Here is a 24479-nt window from a genome sequence, read left to right as displayed (position 1 = left end):
TCAGGTAGGGATAGAGACAATGTCTCTATCAGACCACGCCCCAGTTATTATGAAAATGGAATGGGGAAGGAGGACAATAGGAGGGCTGGGATGGAAATTGAACAAGACACTCTTATTAGAAAAGGATATTGCTCAGAAAATAGGTGAGGAGATCGAACGCTTTTTTAAGGAGAATGAGACAGGTGAGGTATCAACAGCCACAGAGTGGGAATCTCATAAGGCATATATAAGAGGTGTATTGATAGCGATTGGGGCAAAAAAGAAAGAAGAGAAAAAATTAGTGGGCTCTTAGAAGAAATAAGTAAATTAGAACAAATACATAATAACAGAATAACAAAAGAAATAGAGTTGAAGATAAAAAAAAAGAAGAACTAGAAGCTGTGATGGAAGAGGAGAGGAGAAGAGTATATAACAGAGTTTTAAGTGAGAGATATAGATGGGGAGAAAGACCTGGAAAGTATCTGATGAGAGCCCTGAGGAAAAAGAAAAATAGGAATTATATAGAAAAAATAAAAATGTTAAGGGTGATCTGGTACACTCAAATTAAGAAATCACCAAAGTTTTCATGGAATATTATAGGAAATTGTATAATATAAGCCCCCTGGAAGGATTAAAAAATACAGAAAGTGAGAAGAATCAAAAAAGAAAGAAATATTTGGAGATGGCTGGGTTATTAAAACTAAGAGAGGAACAACTGAACTCCCTAGATGCAGAAATCTCACAGGAAGAAATAAAAATAGCATTAAAAAATACAGCATCAGGGAAAAGTCCAGGACCAGACGGTTATACGGTGAGATACTATAAAAAATATAGTGAAATATTAGTACCAAAACTTAGAAACTACATGAATGCTCTAGGTGGAGAGATGGAAGTAAGAAGAGAATCGCTACAAGCTCATGTGGTGCTCATTCAAAAAGAGGGAAAGGACGCCTCCCAGTGTTCAAGCTATAGACCTATCTCATTATTGAACACCGACACTAAGCTATACGCAAAGGTCCTGGCAAATAGATTGAAAGAACTAATGCCTGAATGGATACATGAGGACCAAGTGGGCTTTCGTCCCAGGGAGGGAGGGCAAAGATAATGAGTTACGATCACTGATGGTAGTCCAAAAAAGTAAAAAGGGAAAAGAACCGGTAGTGCTACTCTCAATCGATGCTGAGAAAGCGTTTGACAGAGTGGACTGGAGATTCATGATGGATACCCTTGAAGCTCTGGGAATTGGGCCTAGAATGAGAGAGTGGATAGGAAAGTTGTACAGATACCCCTCTGCGGTTATTGTGGTAAATGGGGAGAGGTCGAAACCCATTGAGATGTCAAATGGAACAAGACAGGGATGCCCACTGTCCCCATTGCTGTATGTTATATCATTAGAACCACTGTTGTCAACAATAAGGCTGAATAGAGATGTAAAGGGAATCCAGATAGAGGACACAGAGCATAAAGTTGCTGCTTTTGCGGATGACTTGTTGTTCTATGTAGGAAATCCCAGGATAACACTTCCAAACTTAATGAAGCTATTAAAGGAATATGGGGAATTGTCAAATTTAAAGATCAACCCAACAAAAACGGAGATTCTAAATATCAATATTTAAAAAAATGAAAAAGAAAAGATACAAAAGGAATTTCCCTTTAAATGGAAAGATAGAGATATAAAATACTTAGGAGTAAAACTCACAGCTTCATATAAACATCTATATAAACTAAACTATATTTCATTGATAAACGAGATTAGAGAGGAATTAAAAATATTGGAAGGAGGAGGCCTGACATGGATGGGGCGTATAAATTTGGTAAAAATGGTAATAGTACCAAAAATTTTATATAGATATCAAATGATCCCAATTAAACTCCCAGAAACCTTTTTTAAAGTAATTAAGAAATTGATAACAAGATACATATGGAGGAATAAAAAGCCAAGAGCATCATATGAGTTGCTGAGTAGGAGGAAAGAGAGAGGTGGATTAGGGCTCCCAGACTTCAAAAGATACTATAAAGCAGTAATACTGGCAAGAACTATAGATTGGATGTATAACCATAAGAAAAGTTAGGTGAGAATTGAGAACAAACTCAGCGGAACAAACTTAGGTAGAGTGATATGGGTGCCAACACAGTACAGGGGTTTAAATGACAATGTAAATACATACACTATGAATGTTTTAAAGACCTGGGATAACTTACACAAAAGTATGAAATGGGCTTTTAATTCAACATTGATGCTGTCACGGCCCGCGGTCGCCACCACCAACAGGGCGACAATCGCACAACCGCGACTAACAGTAATACGTCACACCCACGGCGTCAGACCTCAGACCTTCTCACCAAACTCATGACCGAAGGGCCGGCCGATCTAAAACCGCGGTGTGACACGCGTAACAAGGCCCCACCCAGCTGCACCCTGCACAGCGATTGCCCAGCTACTAGACTACAATCGGTGCCTGCAGCCTGAATGCGCTTGTTACTGGGTCGGGTTAATTACGCAACTAACCCTCTACTGCCACCACCACTTTTGTCGGAAACTCCCGTTATCAAATATACACTATAATGATTGAAATATTGATCTATATAGCATGGCCCGCGGACCTGCTATACAGAGATATAACAAACAGTAGCGTCTCTTCAAAGGCAGGGATTCGTGAATTGCAAGTAAGCGCTTAGAAACAGTTTAACACTTTCAGAAAGAAAGATTTATTTCTAACAGGGTCAAAACAGGTGCGATAAAATAGTTACAAAGAGATGTCACAAAAATATATATACATGTATATAAAGACACAGCAAAGAGATAATTAGGAAGAAGATTACAGGGTTAAGTTACTTGCCCATATGCCTGGGTTTGAAAATCCAAGATGCAGAGCAGAAAGGTTCTTTGATCTCCTCTGTTACGATGTTACCTCGGAGATCTCTGTGTGTCTGTGTGTGTGTCTAACTCACTTGTCACTCTTAAACGTTCCTCTCAAAGGGGAGGGGGGGCTCGGACTACACGTTTGGGAGTGGTCAGTGGGAAACTGAATTAACTATAGCTTCATAATACATGACATTAAACATACGGTTGACCCCAAGGAATGTTCAATTACTCTGGTCAGTTTGATAATGTGTGGGCTTACGCCGTTTTGGGTCAATGCTTCCCAGCCCTCTGAGAAATGTGGCCTTATCAGACGTAGGTGAGAAAGGTGACAGTTTTCCCGGCCTGCTGGCCCCACCAGGAATGTTTCTCCTGGGCTGACCCCCACCATCTGTCAGGAGATAAGGGCCTCTCAGGGCTGGAAAGGGGGGATGTGAGGAATGATTTGAGGAATACCTCACATAACAGAAAGTAAAAGAAGAACTCAGCTCCCAGCTCTGATGAGCTAGTTTGTTACAGATGCCACTGAGTAACACAGAATTTTTTCCCCCAGGTAGAGAAGAAATAGGAGGTAGGTGGTTTAAAAAAGATGAGGTCCAATTAAGAGATATTTTGGTGGAGGGTAAACTAGGATCATTTAAGGAATTGGAAAAAAAAAGGGAGAGATTTTCACTAAATTAGACGAGTGGCGGTATTTTAAATTGAGGTGTTTTGTTGGAAGTCTTTCAAAACCTTTAAGGACAAGAGATAATTGGAACTTGTTTGAAAAGGTATTGGGGACACAAGGTGATGGGAAACATGGGATTGCTAAAGTTTATAAAATACTCACTGAATTAGACATAAACACAAAGCCAACATATATAGCAAAATGGGAAACTGATATGGGAGTTGTGATAGATGAGGAAAAACAGAGGAGAATATATAGATTAACTCACGAAAACGTTTCTATGAGAGAAGTAGAAATGAACTATAAGTGTGTGATAAGATGGCACATTACACCAAATGTAGAAAATAGGATGTGTGGAGAGAATTCACCGCTGTGTTGGAGGGGATGTGGAGAAATAGGTATGGTATACCATATATGGTGGGGATGCCCAAAAATCCAGGTATTTTGGAAGACAATAACCCATTTGATAGGAAAGATAACTGAAATAGACATAGGGCTAGACCCAGAAGTATGTATCTTGCACAATATGGATATAATAGTGAGTAAATATAAAAAATCAGGGATATGGTACTATCTAAACGCTGCAAAAGGTCTGATACCCAAGTTCTGGCGGAAAATGGAGGTGCCGAAGGAAGAGGACTGGATAGAAAGAGTGGAGCAGATTAGAAAGATGGAAAAACTCTGCCATATTCAAAAAGATAAGATGGAGGCCTACTATGGGAAATGGGAGAATTGGGAAAAAGCCAGATTATACATGAAGTATAGGAAAGAATAAAGAGAACGATAGGAAAATTTTACTTGCTATTATAAGAAGATGGAGAGAAAATGCAGGGAAGGGAGATGGGGATAGGGTGGGGGGAGGAGGCGGGAGGGATAGAGAAATAATTCTGGAAAGAGAAAATAAAGTAGAATGTTGGATATTATATTATATTTTTATATATATAATGTGATGATGATATGTATTTAAATAGGAAAAATTAATAAATATTTAAATTAAAAACCAAAAAAAAACCAAAAAAAAAAAACACTTTCCTCTGCCAGTTTGTAAAACAATAACTCAGTCAGCCATGATATGTTAGGCCATTAGGGCTTTAGGATGCAGAGCATGCCATATACGTCCATTCCACATGTAACTATTTCACATACAATTCATAAAGTTCAGCAGGAACTGGGCACATTAATATTAAGTATATATGTGGATAGATAAATTTAATGCGAGTTAAACAAGGCCATATATGCCTATATTACCACATAAGAGAGAGAAGAAAGCAGTCTCTTCCCTCCTGGGTGACAAGGGTGCGCTGTGTTTGGTATCCCTGGGTTTGAAATATAATTCTGAATATTAATCTGCCAGTTGCTAGAATACCACCTGCACATACTGGAAGTTATTAATATTAGTATGAAATTGCACTTGGTCATTAACTTGGGGGCCGCCAAGCACCCATCCCCAAACTGGATGATTGGTCATTTGTTCTCAGGCGACACCCCTTTAATATCATAGAAAAAGACTGACAGGCCTGGAGAAGAGAGCTCTCATTTAACATCAATCAGGAAACATCTAACGGACTTGAGAGCGAAGGCAACCTCTTTGCTCAGACATTTGGACTCTGCTTAAACCAAAAACATTGCAAGTATTCTGCCTTCTTAACTCCTTTCTTTTATTTCTCTGTTGCTTTATTGTTCTCTTTATGTCTTTGTAACATCTTTTTCTGTAAATATTTTAATTGCAGCATTTTGACCTTTTTAGTAATAAACCCTATTTTGAAAAGTGTTGAAACTGTCTCTAAAGCTTTTAATGCAAACTAAAGAATCCCTGTCTCTTGAAGAGTGCTACTGTATGTCATGAACAACATCAGTAAATAGATGCAATAAAATGACAAACACATGTATAACCTACATGCCCCAGACCAACTGGTGTAAACGGAAATTAATAGTGATCCCAATGCGGGATATGAAACAAAGTTAATACGTGAAACCACAAATTGTGGTGAACGTGAAAAAAAAAGAAAAAGAGGAATCAGGCTAATCGCCTGTGAACAACTAACAAACACTAAATAAACAAATATGTGACCCCCCTACAGGGGATAAGTGAACAGAAAAATAGGCTATAGTGCCTATATATAATGAGGTGACACGTGACCCTAAATAGGGGTTCTAAATAAACATGAAAATATGTGACGCCAAACAGTGCCTCACACTATCCATATAACCACAATCTTACATCTTCAGTGGATAACCACCTACCAACATGAACTTAAAAGTCCAAAACTTAGAAATAATAACATGTCCTAAATAATCACAAACGTGAAATAAATGTCCAATTAATAGAAAAAGTCCAGAACAGTCCAAACGATGGAGGTGTTCTGTAGTCCTTTAATCACCATGGATCTGAAACAGGATACTATAAATCCCACACTAGGTGCAATGGCCCCTCACCTCCATGCGGTGACCCTGCAGGGTCAAAACGCCCTATGGTAACAAACACCACCGGTCTGGAACCCGGACCCTCTCCAACGGATGTCAGGTCCACCGCTGTGTCAGTTTCCCTCACTGGTGGGCAAGGTCCCACACGTAGCCTCCTCAAAGTGGTCCTAGAAGTAATAGCTCCTCATATGGCCAAAGAGAGAATAAAAAATGCTCCCATAGTGTATTAACATTTTAATGACTCAATTGGTAAAAAAGTTACACATCCCACTCACATGTATCACTGAAATAATAAGCTTTTGTACATATCCACATGCTGTGGGTGTACTTTACTTTGATCTGAATAGGAGTTCCAAGATGGCGTCCACGCCGGAAGTTGCGTCAACACGACCGTAAGTTGCGTCACCACGTGCCCACGCGTTACATCACGATGACACATGACTTCATAAGGCGATCCTGATGAAGTCACGTGTCATCGTGACGTACCGTGTGGGCACGTGGTGATGCAACTTTCGGTCATGTTGACACAAATTCCGGCGTCGGCGCCATCTTGGAACTCCTATTCAGATCAAAGTAAAGTACACCCACAGCATGTGGATATGTACAAAAGCTTATTATTTCAGTGATACATGTGAGTGGGATGTGTAACTTTTTTTTGTAACAATCCTCTGAACATACTTGTCTGTGGTGACAGTGTGTGTTACAGACACTTATGCTAAAATCATAGTGTTATTGCTGGATTTGTGAGTTTCCTCCTTTTCTGTAAAATGGTGGTGGTGGCAGTGTGAAGGGTTAATTGCGTAATTAACTTAACCCAGTAACAATCGGCTGCTGGCACATAGATTGTGGTCCTGCGAGCTGGAAAATCCTTGTGCAGGGCGCAGCTGAGAGTGCCATTGTTACGCAAGTGACAGTGCGGTGCAAGATCAGCTGGTCCTTTAGTCACGAGTTGGTGAGAAGGGTAGTGGTCTGGCACCGTGTTCCGTCACAAGCATCCCAGATTTTCAAGTTGTGTAGCACTACCTCCTTAGGAGTTGCTGAAGTTTTGGGTCCCCCTATAGTCCTGCACAGCTAGGCAACACCATTTTCCACACAGACCTGCATTCAGGAGTCAATAACCAGTACTTGAGCTTGTTTTTGGATTTTATTGGGGGGTTTCATCTTGGATACGGTAAAGGGTGTATGGGATGCCCAATGGAACTGAGAACAACTTCCTGAACTATGTACAAGTGGTTACAGCAAAGTCTCTTTTTGTAGAGCATCCATCCTGTAGTACCACCACAGACCCTAGATGCTCCTTATCCAGCTGTTCTGGGTGAATCCCTGAGCAGGATATCTAGTGTCTGCCACATAAATAGTAAAACAGTCCTGGGTGGCAGGCTAATTCAGCTTCCCAGTAGAGTGCCTTCTCTTTTCTGGCCCAGGGGGTGCAGGTCTACTCACTCAGTCTTCCTGTGCTGCTGGTGGGTCGGTGGTTGTTATTAGGCCTTTTAACTGGGCCACTCCTTCCCTGCTGCACAGGTGGTCCTCGCTCTTGGGGCTGGTGAAGGTCTGAGCTTTCCTCCGTCCAAGCAAGGGGTGTATTTACCACAAGGCAAACAAGGCATTTGCCTAGGGTGGCATTTTTTCAGGGGGGCAGTGGCATTTTTCCCGGGGGGGGGAAGAGCTGTCCCCCAAAAGAAGGGATGAAAGAAAGGACACACACAGCATAGGGACCAGGTGGGATCTGAGAGAGGCTGTGGGCTGCTTGATGGTGTATGCAGAACCTGACTCTTGTTCCCCTGGATGTCCAGAGTTGTGAAGGTTTTTCTCTCTCGTCAGGGTAGGTTAGGTTGCCAACATATGGGGGGCGGTGGTAGTGGAAGGCTTTCTTGGGTGTGGGGGCTGGGGTGGGGTGTTGTTGGTCAATGTCAGGCTCTTATCATGGGGGAGGGGGGTGTTTGTCAGTGTCAGGAGGGGAGCCGATTTTTGTGTTGCCTAGGGCAGCACGAAACCTAACTACACCACTGGTCCAAGCTCCACTGCCTGTAGGTGAGCCCCTCCATCTGGGCCCTCTCCAAGGCTTCTCTCTCCAGTCTCACTCCATCTCCAACGTTCACTAGAACTCTCTTGCAGCTGAGCATGCTTGGTTACTCTTAAAGATTGCCCCAGCCCTTTGCCAAGGCTCCTGTTGGGGATTGTCCAGGATTCTCCAAGAGCACTGACCAGCCACTCCTCAGATCCACCCACTGCTTCTAGAGCTTTCTCCAAAGTTCTAGAACAAGGGGAAATTCCAGAAGTCTTGCCTGCAGAGCCTGTCATCTCTGACCACAATTTGACACCTGCTAGTTATCACACCTAGGCTGCTAATCAGCCCTCCTAGCTAACAATTGAGGTCTAGCTCTCCCTAGCTAACTAAGAGGGTGCTACAGTTGGTAAGGTGTTTTGCAGTAAAGTAAAAATGGAATTTTAGATTGAAGTTAAAAAATTGTGAAGGAAGGCTTTTATTGAACAAGAGATAATATGCAGATCGCAATCTAAAAACGCCCTGGACTTCAAGTGGATAAAGCTGCAGTCATGAGCTTGAGATCATTTTTTTTCAGCTGGTGATTGACTTCTCAGTAAAAGTGATCCAGGAGGCTCTACAGGCACCTGATAACTTTTGCTAGAGCAACATTTCTAATCAGGGCTACTGTGAATACAGACAGGTGGGGAAACCAGAGGAAGACAAGTGTGACAGACACACATATGAGGAGAATGTAACATTGTCAGTGAGAGTATGGGAAAGGATTACTGGGAAGGATAGCAAAGAGGTGGTACATGAGCAGTGGAGGTGTGTACCTGGGTGTATGCCAGAACCCTACAGTACTGCGAACAGGAAACAAAAGATGCCCTTTTGCAAAGAACTGTGAGGGGAAGTAAACATTGGGGAAGAGATCACAGATAGGGATGTGAAGTATTCTCATGCAGGCTGTAAAGCTAAACAGGAGGCAAGAATGCACCAGTGGTTGACAGAAAACAATGAGTGCTCTTTTCTTTTTGGATTATACTGGACTTTTATTAAGTCTTCCCATTTGTTTTGCAGCTGTTGGATTGCTTACTGTTTTTATCCACCATGGATCTTATCCCTCTAACATTGAAGGTACATATTTTACCCCAGAATCCCTAAAGTCAACATTTTGTTTAAGGCCCAATGCACATGGAGCTTAAAAAATGTTGCTTATACAAGTGTTTTCTTTTTTTTTTCAATTTTTTCTTTGTTTTTTTTTTAAGCTTGTAAAAGCAACTCTGTGTTAGCCTAGACCAGGGGTCTGCAACCTTTAAGACATAAAGAGCCACTTGGACCCGTTTCCGAAGGGAAAAAAAAGACTGGGAGCCGCAAAACCATTGCAACATTTAAAACAAATCCAACACTGCATATATTGTTTCTTACCTTAATGCTATATACAGGATCGTGCAGTTAGCTGTCAATCTGAAGAAAAAAAGAACTTTTTCACTTAACAATGTAAAATATATTTTTGCACATTATTAGCTAATTAAAATATTTAATTTATCTGGTTAATGGGATTTTTTCTCCTGAACCTCAGTGCACAGTGTCTGCACATCAGGGCTGTAAGACGTCACCTTCATTTTCACACAGGCTTGCAAGCTGTCATCTGTGAGGCGTGATCGATGTTTGTTTTTAATATAGTTCATGTTGGAGAAGACCTGCTCACATACATATGTGGAGCCAAAGATCGATAGCACTCCAAATGCATACTTTTTATTTTGAGAGCCACATTTTTAAAACTGAAAATACATCCCCCATATAGTAATTCATCCCCCATAGTAATTCATCCCCCATATAGTAATTCATCCCCCATATAGTAATTCATCCCCCATATAGTAATTCATCCCCCATAGTAATTCATCCCCCATATAGTAATTCATCCCCCATAGTAATTCATTCCCCATAGTAATTCATCCCCCATATAGTAATTCATCCCCCATAGTAATTCATCCCCCATAGTAATTAATCCCCCATATAGTAATTCATCCCCCCCATAGTAATTCATCCCCCATATAGTAATTCATCCCCCACATAGTAATTCATCCCCCATAGTAATTCATCCCCCATATAGTAATTCATCCCCCATATAGTAATTCATTCCCCATATTAATTAATCCCTCATATAGTATTTCATCCCCCATGGTACTATTCCCCCCCAAGTAGTAAGCCAAGTCCCCCCTGTGTCAATCCACTTACCTTTGCTCCGCGCGTTCCTCTCGCCGTGTTCCCGCGCCGTTCCGGTCTTCAGGGCGGACTGTGAGAGGAGAGGAGTTCGTCACGCTGCCCCGCCTACATCCTGGCTGCCCCGCCTACATCCTGACAGCTAATGTTCCACGCTCCGCGGGCCGGAATAAAAGGTCCGCCGGGCCGCTGCAGAGTCCTGGCTTTTGAGGCGGCCGCCCGAGAGGAGGGAGGGGAGCGGGCGTCCGGCACACAGAAGAGCCGCATGTGGCTCGCGATCCGCGGCTTGCCGACCACTGAAACCCTATTGCCTGTCACCTGGTGGGCAGTGTGCTCCGGAGCCGCAGCAAAGATGAAAAAGAGCCGCATGCGGCTCTGGAGCCGCTGGTTGCCGACACCCGGCCTAGACCATGTACACATAAGCATTTACAGGACGTATTTGAAGAGGAGTGTTTACAGGATGAAAAATAAAATTCCACCAAACGAGTGTTCTGAGAGTAGCTTTTGAGCAGAAAAAACGTGTAAACGTACATAAATGCGTGCATATGTGTATAAATGTATTCCAGTGGCCAGAATAAATTAATATTGTGGCCAATAGAATGCATTTACGTTCAAACACCATATGCGCTGTCAGACATCGCCCGGCGGATCTCTAGTGATCCACAGAACGGGATTCCCCAGGACGCGGAGTCTAATTCCCAGTCTGCCTTTTCACCCGATGGTGGGGATGGACTTGGTGCGAGACTGAAACCAGGTCGCGGCCCCTGAGTGCACCCAACTGTGGTAGAGGGGTCCCGCTGAAGGTATGTGCCAGGGGTGAGCCTGATGTGAAGAGGCTGACAGGTCCAGGTCCCGAGCGGGATGGATGGATGACAGTCAGGAGTGAGCGTGGTCAAACTAGCCGGGTCAGTAACGGTGGAGGCAGATAGGTACCAAGCAGCAGATGGAGAGTAGCCGGGTCACGAGCCAAGGTTCAGCAATGGGAGGTCCAATAATAATAAGGGCAGGCAGAGGAATAGTCAGGAATGAGCCAGGGGTCAGAGCAGGAGAAGGTCAACACGAATCAGAAGAGGCAGGGTCGGCAACAAGGAACGCACTTCAGGAACACAGGTAACAGGAACTAGACCTTGCGGCAATCTGAACACCGCCTGGCCAGTTTAAATAGTGTGCCCTGCACAGTCATTGGTGCCAGACGCGCGCCCGCGAGTGCGCATGCGCGGCCGCAATTGCCGCCGCGGACGCCCAGGTCCTAATGCCTGCACATTGGTGCGCCTAGGCAATCTGCGCATGCGCAGACCTGTGCGCCGCGGCGAGACCCACGGTCCCTGACATGTGCATACATCCCCACTTCCAAAGAGTTGGGAGGCTGTGCAAAGTATACATGAGAACAGAATGCAATGAAACTCATATTTTATTCATAAGAGAAAATAGAAAGCATATCAAATCTTTAAACTGAGAAAATGTACCATTATAAGAAAAAAAAATGTAATTTTGAAATTGATGAAAACAATATGTCTCAAAAAAGTCGGGACAGGGCCATGTTTACCATGGTGTAGCACCCCTTCTTCTTTTAACAACACTCTGTAAATGTCTGGGAACCGAGGAGACCAGTTGCTAGAGTTTTGGGGAAGGAATGTTGTCGCATTCTTAGCTGATATAGAATTCTAGATTCTTAACTGCCCTGGGTCTTCTTTGTCATATTTTAAGTTTCAACATGTGCCAAATATTTTCAGTTGGTGAAAGGTATGGACTGCAGGCAGACTAGCTAAGCACCCAGATTCTTCTACTACAAAACCATGCTGTTGTCATAGATGCAGTATGCAGTTTAGCATTGTCCTGCTGAAATATGCAAGGCCTTCCCAGAAAAAAGATGTTGCCTGGATGGGAGCATATGCTGCTCTAAAACCTGGATATATTTTTCATCATTTATGGTGCCTTTCCAAATGTGCAAGCTCTCCATTCCATAAACACTAATGCACCCCCATAGCACCAGAGATGCAGGCTTTTGAACTGAGTGCCAATAACAAGCCAGAAGGTCCCTTTTCTCTTTAGTCTGGAGGACACAACACTCATGGTTGTCAAAAAGAATGTCAAATTTCAATTCGTCTGACTACAGAACAATTTTCCACTTTGCAACAGATTATTTTAAAAGAGCTTTGGCCCAGAGTAGATGGCAGCATTTCTGGATCATGTTCGGCTTTTTCTTTGCATGATACATGATGCTTTAACTTGCATTTTTGGAGGGCACAATGAACTGTGTTCAGACAGTGATTTTTGTAATTATTCCTGAGCCCATGCAGAGATGTCCATCACAGAATCATGACTGTTTTTAATGCAGTGCCATCTGAGGGCATGAAGATCACAGGCATCCAAAATTGTATTTCGGCCTTGTCTCTTGAGAACAGAGATTTCTCCAGATTCTCTGAATCTTTCAATATTATGTACTGTAGGTGATGATATATTTTAAAGTCTTTGTATGTTGAGCAACATTAAAATTGTTCAACAATTTTCAGAAGCAGCTTTTCACAGTTTGGCGAACCTATACCCTTTCTTACTTCTGAGACAGTCTCACTCTCTAAAACCCAATCATGTTACTGACCTCAATTATTTGAAAGAAATCTTGCGAGCCAAGTAATAAAAAATTCCTATTGTTGGATCGCAAACTTATAACACATAACTACCAATGTGAAAAAAGCGTGAAAATAAAAATGTAGTATTGCGCTCACAACCTTTCAATCTTATATATCTAGACAAATAAATGTGTATATGATATACATAAATGACTGCATTTGTGAATCTGTAAAAATCAACTCACATAAGCAAAAATAAAAAACACTGAACAGTTAAATAAAAAAGAAATAGTAATATAATATAATGATAATGTCCCATAGAGAAATAAGTGACTTTGTGCTGAAAAATCTTCAGTATCTTTAAATAGGTGACTGCTTGTGCCTCCTCCCTTAAGTGAAGATGTGCGCTCACCTCATGAATAGCCTGCAATTAGGCTATTAAAGCTTGCGGTTCACCTCCTTGGAACCTACTTGTTTAGGAACTGCTGTAGATGAGATAACCATGAAATGCGACATGTGTTGTAGAAAAATATCCTCTCACTGGGTGCCACTCCACTGTCTTCTTATTTCCATGCGGTTCTCCATAAATAAGAAAAATCCTGACATGGTGCTTTATCGTTTTTAAAAAAGCTTTAATGTGAAGCTGACAGGTGGCACTCACATAAATCGTATAGTGGTAGTACAATTATCTCAGACCTCCGCTGACTGTCGGAGCTGTGCGCTCGTGGTCCGATGGCCGGACTGACTCCCTCCGAGTGACGTGAACAGTCCCACCCCTACGCGTTACGCCACCAATCACGTGGCTTCATCAGGGGGATTTGATTGGTCAATCACTCGTGAGCTGTCGGCTTATAAAGCACGGCTCCGCCATTTTGTTGGCTATCTAGTGGGGGCAGCCATTTTCCTATAGACATGTAGTGAATTATTAATATGACTGATAACCCTATACCCATCCCGGAGGGGTACCTGACGTCACTACTCCGCAGTCAGATCGAGGACTAAGAATCCATCACTTTATGGAATGACCCATAACACAGATTAATATTTAAAAAAGATATACAAATGTTACCAGATTTATGTGACTAATTGAATAATGAATTATAAATTTAAAAAAACTCATTAATTTGATCTATAATCACCAAACCAATGAATATGAAATATCCATATCATACATTTTATACAAATCAAATAGAAATGGCAAATAATAAAAATATTAATTAAATCAATGTTACAAAAAACATTGATAATCAATATGAATAGGATTACAAATATAATAAATGGAAAAAATATAAAAATAAAAAATAAAAATAAAAATAAATATAAATAAATATAAATAAAAATAAAAATAAAAATGAAAATGAAAATACTTTAATCACAAATATGTAAAACAATCTAAAGTATATATATAGGTTGGAGAGTGTGCCCAGGCCGATATCAGGTGACATGCATGTACAACAACGTGGACAGCAACAGAGAAATGACGCAAATGAGGCGCTCATGGCGATGAACCATTTAGAGATCATCCCCATAGCATCAACATGCATGTCCACGTCCGCACATGCATCCTGAATGGACACGGGACACAGTCCCCAATCTACATATCACTAATAAAACATGCTAAATCAAAATCTTTGTTTAATCCTCCTGGTGCTAAACTACCCAACTCATAAATCCAGAATGATTCTTTTTTACTTATTTCACGTACTAAATTATCCCCTCTCCAGTGTGAGAAATGTTTAGTGATGCCCCAAAATTCAACTTTGTTTGCATCCTGATTATGATGCGTTTTAAAGTGTACTGATAGGTGATGGTATTTGAATCCTATCTCTATATTATGTAAGTGTTCCTGCATACGTTCTTTCAAGCTTCTTTTTGTGCGGCCTATATACAAGTAATTACAGGGACATTTTAAAGCATACACCACTCCTGTACTGTCACAGGACATGAATTGTTCTATTTTATATTGTTTACCATTCCTTGGATTGATAAAGAACTCTCTATGTTTTGGATTTAAATGTGTTTTCCTGCAGCTGTAACAACGTCCACATTTATAAAATCCAATTCCAGTGAAAAAACTTAAAGTAGTTTTCAAAGTTTGGGGGGGTTCTAACACATTTTTGACTATTCGATCACGGATATTCGGTGCTCTTTTATAAACAAACCTGGGTTGTTGTTTAACTACATCTTTCAAGGTTTTATCAAGTTGGAGTATGTTCCAGTGTTTGTTAATAATTTTCTGAACATCTCTATATTGTCTATTATATGGTAATATTATAGATAATTCTTGTTCTTTAGTTCTAAATTTCTTATTTCCCTCTAGCAATGAAGTTCTATCTATGAGTTCTATTTTACTTCTTTCATCCAGTATCATTTCTTTTTTATAACCCTTATCTACAAACCTTTGGACAAGTATTTGACTTTGTATTCTATAATCTTCAATATTAGTGCAGTTGCGTCGTAACCTATAAAATTGTCCTCTTGGTACATTTTTGATCCATGGTCTGTAATGGCAGCTATTAACTGGGATATATGAATTACGATCAGTTTTTTTGAAATGGTTTTTTGTTATTATCCCTTCATCTGTATTCATTAAAGTAAGATCTAAATAATGTATTATTTCTTTATTGATGTTCCAACTCAATACTATATTTTTAACATTCGTGTTCAGATTCTGATAATAATCGATCAGTGATAATGTATCACCTTTCCACAATATTAAGATGTCATCAATGAATCTGCCATATAGTACTATATTGCTATTAACATTAGAGAAAACTGCTTCTTCCTCCCACTTAGCCATGTACAGATTGGCAATACTAGGTGCAAAACGGGCGCCCATGGCAACTCCCCTTATCTGCAAGTAGTATTCACACTTGTACCAAAAGAAGTTATGACTGAGGCAAAATCTGATGCATTTGATCAAAAATTTAATTTGTTTCTTAGAAAGAGTAGAATATTTATTCAGGGCCCAGTGTGCTGCCTCCATTGCTCCTGCGTGATCAATTATAGTATAAAGTGAAGAGACGTCTGCTGTGCTTAAAATAAAGTTGTTATTCTTTTCCACTGTCTGCAAAATATTAATCACATGTGTGGTGTCTTTTATATATGCTTTTGTTTTCTCTACTAAGGGTTGAAGAAATTGATCGATATACTGTCCAATTCTCGATAATAACCCATCTATACCATTAACTATAGGTCTCATGGGAGGATCTTCTAAACTTTTATGTATTTTCGGTATAGAATACAAAACTGGTATCTTGCTAACTGAGGGTACTAAGTAATTTGATTCCTTCTCATCCAAAATCTTTCTTTGTTTACCATATAATATTAATTTGCTTAATTCTGTTTTATACAATTTAGTGGGATTGTTAATCAATTTGCAATATGTGTCGGTATCACCCAACATATTGCTCATAGATTTATCATAAAAATCTTTCGATAGTAACACTATTCCCCCCCCTTTGTCCGCTGGTCGCACTACTATATTGTTTCTATCTTGCAAAGATTTAATTCCTTTCTTTATATCGGCTTCGCCTTTGAACGTTTTTATTTTAAGTTCCTCTATGTCTCCCATCACCATTTTCTTAAAGTTATTTATGTGTGAATTATCTTGATTTTTAGGGTTGAATACTGATTTGTTTTTCAAAGTACTGTGTTGTATATTCCCCATGTCCTGATGATCAGTAACAATAGGATTCTGTAAAAAATATTTTTTTAAATTTAATTTTCTTATGAATTTTTGTACACTTATATACGTTTCAAATTTATTCAATTTATTAGTAGGCGCAAACTTGAGGCCTCTATCCAATGTCTTAATCTCATCACTATTTAATGGGACGCCACTTAAATTGTATATGCCTTCCCCTATGGATCTCTTCTCCTTTTCTTGTTTCCTTTTTCTTCCTCCTCTTTTTCCCCTCTTTCTGGTCTTTCTATATTTTGTGTGGGATTGTAGTCCCATCCTAAAAAAGGATTAGGAGTTGAATTATCCTGTTGTTGATGTTCTAATGGTGAGTAACTGTTATGAACTGGAACATTGTACATTTGATTGTATGGTGGGGGATAACCCTGTGGTTTGTGATTGGGGGATTTATAATAGTTGGGTCTATATCCTTGAGTGTGTCTGGGTGGGTGTCCATATGGTCTCCTATATCCACCTCCTCTGTAGCCAGGATTGTAATATGGTCTATAACCCGGGTAGGGGAATCTCTGGGGTTCCCTAATCTGGGGTGGATATTGATCATACTGCCTCCAATTATTAGCATATTGAGATGGTCCCATCTCTTTCCTCGATGTAGGGTTTTTTTTATGATTTTGAATAGGGGCAGTATTTTTGGGGGTGACAAATCCTATGGTTTTTTTGGCTGGTGATCCTGTTCCTGCCATAATTTTGGTGGGTGTGCTTTCCACTGATGATGTACCTATATTATCTTTACTTTGCCATTTAAACACTTGTTTTAAGTTATAATCTTGTACCACTCTTTGATATTTCCTTTTCTTTTTACCTTTATTTTCTTGGTCTTTATTTTTAACACTCTTATTTAGATCACTCATGTATTTCCCAAAATCTGAGTGATCTTTAAAGGTGTCTATCTTGGTTACCAATTCTTTCATATTAGTTTCTATTTTCCTCATTTTCCTTTGTTTTCTTTTTTTAAGGAATACCAATAGCTCCAAACTTTTCTCGCTGAAAAAATTATACCACTCTAATTTATCTTCCTCATCCATTAACCCGTCTGCAATGGGTAAATCCCATCTCAATTTCCTAGGTATTAATTTCTCCTTGATGTATTTTTCCATAGTTATAATGTCCCACCATGTGTTAATCTTTTTCTCCATCAGATGTCCTGCTCGTCTAAATACATTATGAATATTTATATCATTCTTATCATCAGCCTGAAAAATGGCTTCAATATCTATATTTCTATCTTCCAAATAAGTAAATACTTCCATATTGTCTCCAGCAAGTTTGGTATGTATTAAAAGAGTCTCAATTATTTGAAAGAAATCTTGCGAGCCAAGTAATAAAAAATTCCTATTGTTGGATCGCAAACTTATAACACATAACTACCAATGTGAAAAAAGCGTGAAAATAAAAATGTAGTATTGCGCTCACAACCTTTCAATCTTATATATCTAGACAAATAAATGTGTATATGATATACATAAATGACTGCATTTGTGAATCTGTAAAAATCAACTCACATAAGCAAAAATAAAAAACACTGAACAGTTAAATAAAAAAGAAATAGTAATATAATATAATGATAATGTCCCATAGAGAAATAAGTGACTTTGTGCTGAAAAATCTTCAGTATCTTTAAATAGGTGACTGCTTGTGCCTCCTCCCTTAAGTGAAGATGTGCGCTCACCTCATGAATAGCCTGCAATTAGGCTATTAAAGCTTGCGGTTCACCTCCTTGGAACCTACTTGTTTAGGAACTGCTGTAGATGAGATAACCATGAAATGCGACATGTGTTGTAGAAAAATATCCTCTCACTGGGTGCCACTCCACTGTCTTCTTATTTCCATGCGGTTCTCCATAAATAAGATGAGCACACAGGTGAGAAAAATCATGAGGACAACTGAGGATGTTTGCTGTTACCTGCTAACATGTGAGTGGGTATTTTAATTTTCATTCAAATAAAATTGACAATATTGCACTATGGAGTTTGTTTCCCTTGTGTCTCTGAGTGGACCCTAGAGGTGTTGCCGGAGCGGTGGAGTGCAGGAGGAGTTCTGGATAAAGCTGCTGTCATTCCGGTTATATTGAGGGGATCTGCAGGAGATTGTCTGAATACTAGTAGAAAACGCTGGTTGGCCCTTGAGGTCATTGCAAGGAGGTGAGGGGGCACTCAGACCATTTTGGGATTTGTTTGGCACGCATGACACATCCACGTGTAAGAAGATTTTTCTCACCTGTGTGCTTAAAGTGGACTGATTCATCACCCTTTAGTCACCTATTAAGAGCGTGGCACTTTGGCACCTTGACATCAGTGATTGATATTTGTCATTCTATGTTATATATATTTACTTAGGGGGTCGTTCACCCATGCAGTTTGGACTTATTTATTTTTGCATGTATTTTTAGTGTTGGCTGTATATTAGTAGCGCTGCACCATTTATATTTTATTTTGGATTAAGGTATTTATTGGTACTTAGTAGGTGCTAGCAGCTTTGTAGGACCATCTAAGCGCAGGGGCTTTTTTTCACTATTTTTGAATAGAGAGCTCTGTCCTGTCAGTGGGGATGTGCCAGATTTTGTTTCCCTGCGAAGCAGGGACTAAAACCTGGCACATCCCTTAGTGAAAGCAGAACACAGTATACATATAAACACTGGTTAGGCACACATTTAACCTTTTGATCACCCTAGATGTGTAACCCCTTCCCAGCCAGTGTCATTAGTACAGTGACAGCGTATATTTTTAGCACTAAAAAAAACTAAAAATTCCAGTATATATACCATAGTTTGTAGACTCTATACATTTCATGCAAACCAATCAATATGCTCTTTTATGAGATTTTTTTTTACCAAAAATATGTAGCAGAATACATTTTGGACAAAATTTATGAAGAAATTAGATTTTTTGCATTTTTTTATTGGATATGTTTTATAGTAGAAAGTAAAAAAAAAATTATATATATATATATATATTTATTTAGTTTCTGATATTTTTTCATTTATAGTGCAAAAAATAAAAAACCCATTGGTGATCAAATACCACCAAAAGAAAGCTCTATTTGTGTAAAAAAGTTATATAAATGTAATTTGTGTACAGGTTTGCATGACCACACAATTTTCAGTTAAAGTAACGCAGTGCCAAAAAGCAAAAAATGGCCTTGTCATGAAGGGGGTAAATCTTCCGGAGGTCAAGTGGTTAACCTAATTAGTTGCAAAATGTTCTTCCAGCTCTTCCTTCTTAATACAACTTTGCCAGCTTTTTGTTGTCCTGTCCCAACTTTTTTTAGATGTGTTGTTGCCATGAATTCCAAAACCAACTATTTTTTTTCTGAAGACAAAGCCTTTTCTGACATTTTTTTTATTAGTGTCCCTAGTGAATAAAATGGTGATCGTTTAAAAAAAAAAAAAAAAAAAAAATACACTTTACTGAATTTTAATGCACCCCCCCCCCCCCAAATATCTAACCCAATTTTTGGTAACATATAAAACATTATGTTACACCAAGTAAATAGATACATAACATGTCACGTTTTAAAATTGCACACATTCGTGGAATGGCGACAAAATACAATACTTAAAATTCTCCATAGGTGATGCTTTAAACATTTTTTACAGGTTACCTGTTTAGAGTTACAGAGGAGGTTTACTGCTAGAATTATTGCTCTTGCTCTATTGCTCTGACAATATCTCATATGTGTGGTGCAAATCTTTTTTACACTGTCCCACTAATTTTATTTTTAGCACTTTTATTCCTATTTACAAGGAATGTAAACATTCCTTGTAGTAGAAATAAGGGATGACAGGTCCTCTTTATGGGGAGATATGGGGTCTATAAGACCCCAAATTTCTCCTCTACCTTTACAAAAAAAATTGTTTACTTGCACACCTTAGACCAGAAGTGATGTCATGATGTCCCTCCAGTCTTCCAAGATCATAGGTCAGCCACATGAACCATCAAATCATTTCCCAGGCTCACCGGTAAAAGAGGTAAGCCTGAGAAACACAGGTAGCGGGAGGGAGCCAACCCCTCCCACTGCTTTTGAAAGTGTTCCAGCTGCTAATTTACCGCTCTGACCATTTTCATGAGGCTGAAAAAAAAATACCGGGGTTATGGCTGATAGCTTCAGCCATAACCCCAATAAACCACTTGAAAGCTGCAACGTATACAGTGGATATAAAAAGTCTGCACACCCCTGTTAAAATGTCAGGTTTCTGTGATGTAAAAAAATGAGACAAAGATAAATAATTTCAGAACTTTTTCCGCCTTAAGCCCTGATTCACATATATGTGGCCGTGCGGGCCTTATTTTGCACGGGCATGAGAGCTCATTCATTTGAATAGACTCCCGTGCCCCATGATACGCAGGGAAGAAGTCCCTGCACTTCTTTGGAAAATGCAGCCCGCACGGGAACCTCGGTTCCCAGTACGGTTGCGTTTTCCAGTGGGGGCGGGGAGCCATTAGAACTAATGGCGCCCGCCCGCGGGTCCGCAGTCCTCTGTGCGGGTGGTGCAGTTGCACGGATTTTCGTGCGGATCCGCAGCGGCACCACCCCCACAGATGTGAACCTAGCCTTAATGTGACCTATAAACTGTACAAATCAATTGAAAAGCAAACTGAAATCTTTTAGGTGGAGGGAAGTAAAAATAAAAAACTAAAATAATATGGTGGCATAAGTGTGCACACCCTTAAACTAATACTTTGTTGAAGCACTTTTTGATTTTATTACAGCATTCAGTCTTTTTGGGTATCAGTCTATCACCATGGCACATCTTGACTTGCCAATATTTGTCCACCCTTCCTTGTAAAAACACTCCAAATCTGTCAGATTGTGAGGGCATCTCCTGTGCGCAGCCCTCTTCAGATCACCCCACAGATTTTCGATCAGATTCAGGTCTGACTGATACATTTTTAACAATGAGATCCCTCTGATGCTTTTGAAGCTCTCTGTGGACCATGGCTTTTGCTGTAGGATGCGACTAAGAAAATGTCAGGAAAGGCCTACTAGAATAGCTGAACTTTATTTGGGGTTAATCAGAGGCACATTAAATGATGGCAGGTGTGTACTGACTCGTATTTAACATGATTTTGAATGTGATTGCTTAATTCTGAACACACCTACATCTCCAGTTATAAGAGGGTGTGCACACTTATGCAACCACATTATATTAGTTTTTTTGTTTACTTCCCCCCCCCTAAAATATTTCAGTTTGTTTTTCAATTGAGTTGCACAGTTTACAGGTCACATTAAAGGTGGAAAAAGTCCTGAAATAATTTATCTTTTTTACATCACAGAAACCTGACATTTTAACAGGGGTGTGTAGAGTTTTTATATCCACTGTATGTATTATGGTCGGCAAGTGGTAAACATTTGATATGTTTTCTATTAAACATGTCCATTAAAAATTTTTTAAAAAACTAATTTCATCATAAATTTAGGCCAAAATGTATTCTGCTACATGTGTTTACTTAAAAAAATCTCAATACGTGTAGACTAATTGGTTTATGTGAAAGTTATAGTGTTTACAAATGACGGTATATATACTGGAATGTTTTTTTTTTTTTTTCTACTACTATTGGTGGAGATCAGTGACTTATAGTGGGACTGCGGCGGGCATTCTGACACTGGGGGGAACTGACTTGGTGTCACTGACATCTCCAGTGACACCAACACAGTGATCAGTGCTAATAAAAAGCACTGACACTGTACTAATGGCACTGGGCAGGAAGGGGTTAACATCTGGGGCAATCAAAGGGTTAACTGTGTGCTGTTTTACGATGTGGGCTGTGTGTGTATTTCACTGTATGCTATGCAGAGCCATACAAAGCAGTGTGCAGGAGCTGACAGGGGAGAGATCTGTATTGTTTACATATAGGTCCCTTCCCTGTCAGCAATACTCGGAGATTGCCGAGTGCTGGTGGGGAATCACCGGCTGGGACGTGGTTATTGACAGCTGAGGCCGCCAATGGCGGCACAGGTAGGCTGCACGCACCCTCCATACTCAGTACTGCAAAATCACGTATATATATGTGATTTTGCACACCCATGCCACCCTGTAGCAGTATTTCTACTATAGGGCAGCGTGGAAGTGGTTAAGCAGGCCAATACGTTATACAATGTTCCCTACAGGGAAAGAAAAGAAATCGCTCGATTCCCTCATCAACACAGCCAGTGTTGATGGGGAATCCCTCTCGTTGGCAGGAAGCCTTCCCTGCTAGCAGAATACGATGATTACTGCAGGTAGCTATAGCAGCCAGCAATAATCGCATGGAAAAAAATCTGACAGGCTGGTTGGATCAACTTCAGTACAACCAGCCTGCCCATAGATGGATTGAGACTCAACTGGTTCCCTGCTGAACTGATCCATCCATGGCCAGCTTTAGAATCCTTTAATCCTGCCTCATGAACTGAACATATTCCTCCACTGAACATTCTGTAACTGTGCACTTTGATGTAATTTACATTCATCATGTATGTGATAGAGACTGACTTTCCTTGCAAAGAAGTGATCTTTTACAAATAGAAACTTATTCACTTTATGTTCCATACAGTAAACCAAAATCAACAGACTATGCATGTTTTCATTTCTTGCATTTCTTCTTGACAACATATTGTTCTATCCTCCCCATTTATTTGGGGATTGGTGGGCCTCTCTTTATATCCTCGTAATTTTGTGTCTGTAACTCCTGTCTTCTTGTGTTTAAAAAAAAGATAATTGATGCTTGGGAGTTGTGCCCAGCTCAGAAGGTGTAGGATTAATGTGACTAAATTTATAAAAATCCATTCCACTCTCCAGAGTGGGTGCACATTTTTCTAAAGCTAGAACAGATAAGTCAATAGGTGTGTACATTATTTGTTAACAAATCTTTTCTCTTCGTGACTCATTTGATGAACTTTCATTCCCCCTTTAGCTCACAGTGTAATTCTAGTCTTTGATCCCTCATGCACTGCTGCTTGGAGTTGTGTGATAATGAAGCAGAAGATGAAACATCAGATAAATTATTGTTCTGTGACCCCTGTGAATGACCCAAATCTGACCTGAATTTAATCAGTGTGGGATTTGTCTCCCAAAACTCCCACTTGTATGCACTTCTTAATTAGAAGCATAACCTATTCCTATACATTTGTTTTCTCTTTTGTGTTCATAATGTTTTGATTATATTTTGCTACAAAATTCGTAAATACAGTCTGCTTGGTCTTATAAAGCGATATTTCTTGAAATGTGACATGATTTTTATTATTATTATTATTATAATACAGGATTTATATAGCGCCAACACTTTGCTCAGCGCTTTACAATATAACAGGAGACAATACAGCAACAATGCAGTTCAATACAGAAGGGTTAGGAGGGCCCTGCTCCTTGGAGCTTACAATCTAAGAATGTTTATCAGTTCACCTATTACCCATATCTTTCCCCCTTGCAGTAACCTGCAAGCTTGTGCATCATATTATTGGTACAGATGTTTAAATTCTGTTCCTAATTCTTTTAAAAAATTTTAGTAATTGGAAGTTTTTAAATACATAATACATAGGGGTTAATATCTTCTGTCAGATATTTGTCAAAAAACTTCACATGCCAATAAAGGTTTGATTTCATCTCTAATAATCTTTCAAATCCAAAAAATTAGATGTTATTCTAGAAACACTGGATGAATTGTTTCCATAGTCTTCCTCAATTCTGTGCATGAAATGTTTCTCCCAAAGATTAGATATTGAATGGTTTTGCTTTAAAATAAGGCTCATTGGCCATTGCTTCATTTACAGCATACTGAAATGTACAGTATGTGCTACTAATGGGATGATTATTATCAAGTGGCTAAATCTCTCAGTAGCAGAGGTTTAATTTCCCTAGGTTTACTGTGTTCTTGAGTCAAGAATATCATTCGCTTCAAAAATGTTATGTAATTCTTCAGCTGATGGTCTTTTCTTAGGGTCTTTTAAGAGCATTCTCTTTATTTCACAGACCTGAAAAAACATTAAAAATAATGAAAGAAAGAAAGTGAGAAAAGTAAGGAGGAAGGGAAGGCAGCAGTGAACAAGGAAGGGTGCAGAGAGGATTAGTAACTTTTGCCAATGATAGC

General features: G+C 39.6%; 1 protein-coding gene across 2 annotated transcripts in view; it reads right to left on the bottom strand.

Moving 5' to 3' along the window:
- Positions 1-23606: 23606 nt before the first annotated feature.
- LOC149448845 (interferon-induced, double-stranded RNA-activated protein kinase-like) overlaps positions 23607-24479 on the bottom strand; it is a 143769-nt gene continuing 142896 nt past the window's right edge. For both annotated transcript variants that reach the window (XM_089694188.1, XM_089694189.1), the window contains exon 26: positions 23607-24363. In XM_089694188.1, coding sequence (XP_089550314.1) covers positions 24253-24363 — 111 coding nt within the window. In that variant the 3' untranslated portion in view covers positions 23607-24252. The remainder of the gene's footprint in view (positions 24364-24479) is intronic.

The sequence above is a fragment of the Staurois parvus genome, unplaced genomic scaffold, assembly GCF_062004578.1.
Source record: "Staurois parvus isolate SC_StPar_1 unplaced genomic scaffold, SC_StPar_1.0 ptg000655l, whole genome shotgun sequence".
NCBI lineage: Eukaryota > Metazoa > Chordata > Amphibia > Anura > Ranidae > Staurois > Staurois parvus.
Note: the sequence above shows the minus strand (reverse complement) of the source record. Positions and strands in the feature narration are given on the sequence as shown.